Below are 8685 nucleotides of genomic sequence, written 5' to 3' on the forward strand. Positions count from 1 at the left end.
AAACCAGTTGAATCCTTCCCAACCCCATTCTCCTTCCTCCCGAGTTAACCATTTTTCTCAAGTATTCTGTGTGTGTATAGTTGTCAGGGGGTACAACACACTCACCGGAGACAGGAGGAGGGAGGGAGAAAGCACCCCACTGAGGAGTGGTCATGCCTCAATCCCTTCGCCTCCACTTTTCCATCCCGTTGGGATTTGGAGCACACACACAGGTGCCCAGCATGGTTTTCAGGCCACTGGAGCCGGGATTCAGACCATGGTCAGCCAGGTGGAATCTGGTTCCCTCAACCACTAGGCCAGGGGGCTAGCCCGTCCTGCATTGGTTTTACAATCTTGTTGCATGCATATCTACAAGTTATGTACCTTGTACTTCCATAGCATACCTAGCTTCAAGTAATACACAGGTTATTTTGCTTAAAACTTTTTAAATATACAATATTGTACTTCTTATTTCTTTAGGTTAAAAACCATTTTTTTTTTTTTTGGAGAGGTTTTTTCACTATAGGGCGCGTGCGCTCGCCAGACAGACAGAGAGAGACAGAGAGACAGAAAGCGAGAAATCAGCCCCCGGGGCGATGGTCACACTGCAATCCCTTCTCCTCCATTCTCCTCTCAGGATCTTGGGCACGCACGCACACGCGCCTGGCGTGAGTTTTAAGCCACCGGGTCCAGGACGCGAACCGCAGTCAACTACATGGGAGTCCAGCGACATAGCCATTACGCTAACTGCTGGTGCCATAGTCTTATGCTTTTGAAATGCCCTCCTGTTGGTGAGGTGGCTCCTATTCCCTGCCCTGAGCTGTGTAGTGGTCGGCTGTGACTATAGCGCACGCTGGCCGTTCCTCTCAGTTCCACCACGGTTTCCCACCTCACACAGTGATGCCCTAGCAGTTCTGTTTGCCGTCTTACTGTACGACACACATAGGAGTTTCTCTGTCTGCATCTCAAGCTGCATTGCTGGACCAAGGGCTGTGCCTGTTGAGCACTCTGAGGTGGAACCAAGTGGCTTTCTTGAGTGGCCGTGCCCTTTCCCATCTCGCCCTGGGATGTGGGCTCTCACACACGGGTACTGCTGGCTAGGGGATCCCTGCACAGGAGTACACGTCTGGAGCTGACCTGTCGGCTCTTTCTCAAGGGGGTTTCTTGGTTGACACCATCACCAACACACCAGTGCTGGTTAAAGTTTAGTGTCTTATTTAGTAGGCGAAAATTTGTACCTCATTTTCATTTGTACTTCTTCGGTGTGTTAGGGATTGTTTCATGCATTCTTCTCGTTCCGGTGGGCCCATGTGATCACCAGCAAGTGAGAGCAAGCGAGGAGGTGGCCCTTCCCCTGTGTCCCACGCCGTCGGGATTCCGGGCACGCGCAGCATGCGTCTGGTGTGTGTCACAAGCCACTGGGCCCAGGATCCAAACGGCATGTGGGATCCGGTTTTGTACTGTGCTGTTAGGGACGTAATCCCGGGTAGGGCCACGTGGAGCCCATCTCTGCTCACTGGCAGATTGGTCGTGCTGCCAGCAGAGGCTGGAATAAAGAGCAGGGCCAGCCTGGTCCCCAGATTTCTCACTGTGAAACTCCTTGCAGTACTCCAGAGTGGCGAACAGCACCCGCGAGCTCCAAGACTGCGAGCAGGCGAGCAAGCTGGGAGCGGTCAACAGCACGCTGAGGCAAGTGAGGCCGCGGTGGCGTCGGAACACACTCCCGTGCGGGACTTACACCGGAGCACACTCCCGTGCGGGACTTACTCCCGTGCGGGACTTACACCCGAACACACTCCCGTGCGGGGTTACACCCGAACACACTCCTGTGCGGGACTTACACCCGAACACACTCCCGTGTGGACTTACACAGGAACACACTCCCGTGCGGGATTTACACCGGAGCACACTCCCGTGCGGGGTTACACAGGAACACACTCCCGTGCGGGACTTACACCCGAACACACTCCCGTGCGGACTTACACAGGAACACACTCCCGTGCGGGATTTACACCCGAACACACTCCCGTGCGGGGTTACACAGGAACACACTCCCGTGCGGGGTTACACCGGAACACACCCCCGTGCGGGGTTACACTGGAGCACACTCCCGTGCGGGACTTACACCCGAACACACTCCCGTGCGGGACTTACACCGGAACACACTCCCGTGCGGGGTTACACTGGAACACACTCCCGTGCCGGGTTACACCGGAACACACCCCCGTGCGGGGTTACACCGGCAGCCGTCTGCTTTTCTTGTGATTTTTGTAAACCAGTCTCGCCATTAATTTCAGCTCATATAGTTTTCAAAGGGAGAAAAATTATTTTTGTCATAAATTTTATATTCTGTCTCTTCTTGTCCTTAAGTTTCTAGAATGGTTATCAGTAGTAAATTTGTAGAAAAGTAGAAATTTAGAAGATTGTTCAGATAGCAGGACTTATTCTTCCTGCTTATTATGAGAAGGGGGACTTTAACCTCTCAATCTTTTATAAATAATGATTCAGTTCGATTGTTAACATTTTGAATGTGATAAAGGTTGCTATTTTTTTTGAGAGGTTTTTGCTATAGTGCGTGTGCACTCGCCAGTGAGAGAGAGGGAGAGGGAGAAGGAGAGGAAAGGAGGGAGGAAGCTAGAAATCACCCACCATGCCGCAATCCCTTCTCCTCCATTCTCCTCTCGGGATCTTGGGCACACTCACACACACTCCTGGCGTGACTTGAAGCCACTGGGTCCAGGACTCGAACCATGGTCAACTACATTGGAGTCCAGGACATAGCCATTATGCCAACTGCTGGTCCCAAGGTTGTTATTGTTATAAGGGTTAATTTTCACAAATTTCTTTCTTTTTTTTTTGGAGAGGTTTTTGCTATAGGACGTGTGCACTTGCCAGAAAGACAGAGACAGAGAGACAAAAAGTGAGAAATCACCCCCCAGGGGCGATGGCCACACCCCGCAAACCCTTCTCCTCCATTCTCCTCTTGGGATCTTGGGCATGCACGCATATGTGCCTGATGTGAGTTTAAGCCACCGGGTCCGGGCCTCGAACCACGGTCGACTACATGGGAGTCCAGCAATATAGCCATTAAGTCAACTGCTGGTCCCACAACTTTCTTTCTTTGAAGATGAGTCTTGCTGTGTTGCGATCCTCCTGCCTTAGCCTCCCACGTGGGGATTTCCAGGCCTTGGATTGAGCCAGGAATCAAATCTAAGTCTCTGATGCGGCCCAGCCTGTGGTGGTGCAGTCAGCAGTGTGTGCCGCTGTGGCCGGGACCAATCTGTTTTTTTTTCCTATTGACTTTCTTTCTTACTCTTAATCCAAAACCTGTTTTGGAGGCCAATGTAAATAATTTGTAAGTGGCCTCAGATTTAACATAGTCTATAGTTAGGAATGGAAAATTGCAGAGATTCTTTTTAATTTTCATTTGTTTAGACTTGTACTTATGCACTATAACTGCTAGTGAATTCATAATAAATTTAGCAGTCTATTACTTATTGAAGAAGAGTTTTAATATAGGAAAATTATAGAGTTAACATAAACACTTTTTATCCTTCCTTTCAAATAAATAAATGGTAACATTTTCTACCTTTATTCATTTATTTTTCTTTAAGAGATAAATTTTTGCTATCGTGCGCATGCACTTTCTGGAAGGGCCAACAGAGAGAAATTATCCCCTGGGGTGATGGCAACACTGCAGTCCCTTCTCCTCCATTTACCTCTCGAGTTTTGGGGCACGCATGCACACCACTGGCGTGAGTTTTAAGCTGCTGAGTCTAGGACTCGAACCATGGTCGACTATGTGGGAGTCCAATGATATAAGCATTACAGCATCTGCTGGTCCCTCTAACATGTTTTTTAAGAAACAAAAAATACCACAGATAAATTAAAAATCTCTATGTTCTACTCCCTAATCCTGTTTTCTTCCTTTTGTCCTTAGACACATCATCAATTTGGTATATGTTCATTCCGCTCTTAGTTTTAAACATACATAGGTTTATATTTATAAGTAATACAGAGTTGCATTTCTGTATTTGTTTTTTTCTTTTTTTTTTTTTTTTGAGAGATTTTCACTGTAGGGCGAGTGCGCTCGCCAGACAGACAAAGAGAGACATAGAGGCAGAAAGCGAGAAATCACCCCCCCAGGGGGGATGGTCACGCCGCAATCCCTTCTCCTCCATCCTCCTCTTGGGATCCTGGGCACGCACGCACACGCGCCTGGCGTGAGTTTTAAGCCTCCGGGTCCGGGACACGAACCGCGGTTGACTACGTGGGAGTCCAGCGACATAGCCATTACGCTAACTGCTGGTTCCCCCGTGTATTTGGTTTTACTCTCCCTTTATATAAATAGATATGTTGCTGTATTTAACATTCTGCAACTTTTTACTGTGCACTTCCTTCCTAGATCTACCTGTGGAAATAGAGAGGTTAGCTCCGTCCTTTTAGCTGACAATCACCGCTTGTGCCGGTTATGCTGAGGGGGTTCCGGTTGAGCGTTCCTGAGTGTGTTTCCCGGGAAGTGAAATCGCTGTCTCAGGACTGTCCTTTGTGGCTTTTCCTGGCTGTCCCTGTCACTGCCACCGCCTGTGCTTGTTTTCTTCCCCACACTCTGTCCTTGCCAGAAGCTGATACTGTTCGATGGGTGTGAAATCCCATCTCCCTTTCGTTTAATTTATACTTTGTGCTTACTAGTGAGTTTGAGTGCTTCTCATCTGCTCATTGGACATTCGAGTTTCTCATTCAGCTAGTGGATGCCAGCTCTCTGCCAGGCACTGTCCGGGGTACTAGGGACACAGTCGCATACATGACAAACAGCATTTCTGCCCCCGGGCCGCTTAGTCTTCACGGGGGAGACAGCGTCGTACATGAGTAAATGTATGAGAAGCAGGTGGAAGGGTGGTGCCTGTGCGGGTAAAAGCAGTCAAGCAGGGGAGAAGGATCGAGAGGACGAGGAGTGAGGTTTTAGGCTGCGTGGTCAGGGAAGACCTCGGTGACATTGACGAAATGGCCAAGAAAGGCGAAGTGTGAGTCGTGCCGCGGTGCCCTGGTGGACGAGTGTTCCAGGTGTGCGAGTGCCTCAGACTGCCTCCGGAGCCCCCGGCGGGCTGGTGTGGGTGCAGCCCAGTGACCAGGGGCCACGCAGTAGAAGACAGGTCAGAATACGAGAGACTGGGGGCAGGGCGAGGTGGGTGGATCTTGTAGCACCTCGAAGACAGTTCTAATGGACATGTCTTTAAACTCAGCGGGGTGCACGTCATTGGAGGGATTTGAGTAGAGGGGTGAGGTCTGTGGTAGGAGAGCCTGGTGCTACTGTGGACGCAGCAGTGCTGAGTGAGAAGATGCAGAGATACTATGAAGACAGAGATGACAGGGTTTGTTGAGGGTTGGGCATGCAGTATGGAAAGGACCGGAGCTTTGTGGGTGATTGGCTACGAGGTTTGGAGCTGTAAAGATGCAGGTGCCAGTCACTGAGCAGGGACTGCTGCCAGAGGGGCAGGTCAGGTGGGAACTACCATCCAGCTGAGCTTGTTCGATCTGACGCCATGCCAATGGAGACGCCAAGCAGGCAGTTGTGTACCTACGTCTGAATTGGGGTGGGCTGGGATCAGTCCATAGACACATTTTTTAAAAAAGAATTATTGTTAAACTTAACTTTATTTCTTCATTTTTTAAATTTGACTGGAGAGGGACAGAATGAAAGAGAGAGGGAAAGTGAGAAAGCAAACCTCCAAGTCTGGGACTTGAACCATGGTTGGCCATGTGGGAATTCAACCCCCTTAAACCACCACACCGTCTGCCTGCCCCAAGAATTATTTTGTTTAACTTTGTTTGTTTGTTTGTTTAATTTGACCAGAGAGGGATGGAGCGAGAGCAAGAGAGAGGGGGGGAAAGTGAGAAAGCAAGCCGCCAGGTCCGGTACTCGAACTGCGGTCGGCCATGTGTGAGTCCAGCGCCCTCAACCACCATGCCACCGGTCGGCCCCAGATACATGGTATTTAACCACCGTAATCAGAATGAGGTCCCTAAGGAGAGAGTGTAAACAGAGCTGTGAGCTGGGCCAGCCTAAATCATCCCAAGGTTTGAGCTCGATCGCCTGTTCCTGTCCATCGTCACTCCTCCACTGTGGGGCTGCATTATTGAATCACTAATTGATTTTTAATATGTTTGGTTGGGCTATGTGGGTTGTTAGGGCTTGTCTTTTCATTTTACTTAGCTTTTTTCATGTAGAACAAAAGTTATGAAGGTTTTAAGTTTGTAGGTTTAAGTATAGCACACAAGCTGTACAGTCTGCAGTTCTTCAGGGTAAAGGTCATTCTAATTCTCCAAGTGAGCTGACTCTGGAGGGCGTCTGGAATGAGGTACTCGGCTCCCAGCAGGGTGTGACAGCTGTACTGTGCAGTCATTACCGTCTTCCGTAAGAGTTACGTGTGATTCTGAGTTCACGTGACAGACTTGTTGGATGTTTATATAAATGGAATAATATAGGACATATTTTGTATTTGACTTTTAAACCTTTGCTATAGGACACATACTTACTGGAGAGAGACAGAGAAAGAGAGAGAGTAGCCATGCTGCAATCCCTTTTCCATTTTTCTCTTGTAATTTTGGGCATATATACACACGTGCCTGGCATGTTTTTCAAGTCACCAGGTCTGGGACATGAACCACACAGCCAACTGTGTGGGATCAGCCACCTTAACTACCGTGCCACCAGCTGCCCGGTGTTGGGGTTTTAAACTTTAACGTAAGTTGGGATTCAGTCATGTTCTCGAGCAGCGTAGCACTCAGTCCCTTTTGTTGATATATGGCATTGCATAGTGTGAATGTGCTGTATTTCCATCCTACTGATAGCTGGTTTTTTCCTAAAGAATTATTTTATTATTATTTTTTTAAAAATAATTATTTTATTTAACTTTATTTTTAAAAATTTGAACAGAAAGGTCTAGAGTGAGAGTGAGAGAGGGAGACAGACAGAGAGAGAGAGAGAGAGAGAGAGAGAGAGAGAGGTAGAGAGAGAGAGCAGGCACTCGAACCACGGTCAGCCGTGTGGGAGTCCAGTGCCCTTAACAACCATGTCACCTGCTAAACACTTATTATTATTTTAGCTTTGCTGTGAGGACATGAGCTCACCAGAGAAAGACAGAGGGAGAGAGAAAGAAAATAAGATGCCAGGTCTGGGACCTGAGCCATGGTTGGCCATGTGGGAGTCCAGGGCCTCAACCACCACACCACCTGCTGGCCCTGATAGCTGGATGTTTTGGGACCATTTTTGCTGGATACATGTTACATTCCTTCTTTTTTTAAAAGAGATTTTTACTGTAGGGCATGTGCCCTCGTTGGAGAGAGAGAGAGAGACAGAAAGTGGGAAATCACTCCCTGGGAGTATGATCATGCCGCAACCCGTTCTTTTCCATCATTCTCCTCTTAGTATTTTGGGCATGCATGCACATGTGCCTGGCATGAATTTCAAGCCTCCAGGTCTGGGACTCAAACCATGGTTGGCCTTGTGAGTCCAGTGACGTAACCATTGTGCCATCTGCTGGTCCCTCCATTGTCACTGTTAGTCTCAACAGCATCTCAAAGCATGATGCGGGACCCTTTTGCGTGTGTGCCCACAATCCTGAGGGGGGGAGGAGAAGGGACTGTGGCATGACTGTCACCCTTGGGGGTGATTTCTCGCTCTCTGTCTCTCTCTGTCTCTCCAGCAAGTGTACACGCCCTATAGCAAAAATCTCTCAAGAACAAAAAGTAAATATAATTTCAAATTCTGGAAAAAATACAAACATTACTACAATTTCTAAGTCAACTGAAAAGGTGAGCTTGTTTTTTGTGTTTGTAGTCTAAGTAATTATTATCGAACTGGAGCTAATAATTTAATATAATTTAAGAAATATATATAATTCATGGAAATTAATATCCATGTTTTTCTATACAAGTTGCTCTTACTCCTTTATGTAACCACTAATAGTAGACTTTGTGATGTCATCTAATAGAGAAGTCACCTTAGAGTATGTATCTTCACTGTGCTAGAATACAGTGTTAAAATGTTCAGCTCCAAACTTAATGTTTTCTTTTTCACTCCTCTTCCTGTAGCCATCAAAGTAGAGAAGCTTTCATCGACTGGGCCAGATACGACGACTCACAGGACCACTTCTGTGAACTGGATGGTAATAAGATCAGCTCTTGTCATTCGATTGCTTTAACGTACCTTCTTGTGTACAGCTTCCGCTATAGCTGCGTGTTATTTCATGTGCAAGAGACCGAGTCTTAGTAGCCTCGGGATGACACAAGAGCAAGAGGCTGAGACAGAACTCAGCCCTAGATCCGACTGGGACGGCCTCTGGGCCGGCTCCGAGGCACAGTGATGATGCACTGCTTAGGAGAAGCCGGCTCCTGTGCAGTGACTGCAGCCCTGCTGCACCGAAGAAGCAGGTGGGGAACACCCCGACAGGTGGCCGAGACCAGGCCGGCTGTGGAGGGCATCATGGTATGACCAGAGCCCGGGGAGAATGCTCATCGCTCTCTCTCTCGCTCTTGTGTATACAGGCTCTATCATGAATCTTAAAAATTTTAAATGAAAAGAAAAGCTGTATTCTCCCATGTCCGTGGACCTCCAGCGAAAGCCGCTTAGTTATAGATCTGTGAACATATGAAATTGTTCACACTGGAATTTGCTGGAGTCCTCAAACAACTTGCATAAAGACA

General features: G+C 48.0%; 1 protein-coding gene across 6 annotated transcripts in view; it reads left to right on the forward strand.

The window, feature by feature from the left end:
- Window positions 1-8685, forward strand: part of ERO1B (endoplasmic reticulum oxidoreductase 1 beta) — a 49061-nt gene that overhangs the window by 18871 nt on the left and 21505 nt on the right. For all 6 annotated transcript variants that reach the window (XM_027770838.1, XM_027770836.1, XM_027770835.1 and 3 more), the window contains 2 exons: window positions 1586-1668; window positions 8074-8147. In XM_027770838.1, the coding sequence (XP_027626639.1) occupies window positions 1586-1668; window positions 8074-8147 (157 nt within the window). The remainder of the gene's footprint in view (window positions 1-1585; window positions 1669-8073; window positions 8148-8685) is intronic.

The sequence above is a fragment of the Tupaia chinensis genome, unplaced genomic scaffold (genome assembly GCF_000334495.1).
Source record: "Tupaia chinensis unplaced genomic scaffold, TupChi_1.0 Scaffold000161_1, whole genome shotgun sequence".
NCBI classification, from domain to species: Eukaryota; Metazoa; Chordata; class Mammalia; order Scandentia; family Tupaiidae; genus Tupaia; species Tupaia belangeri.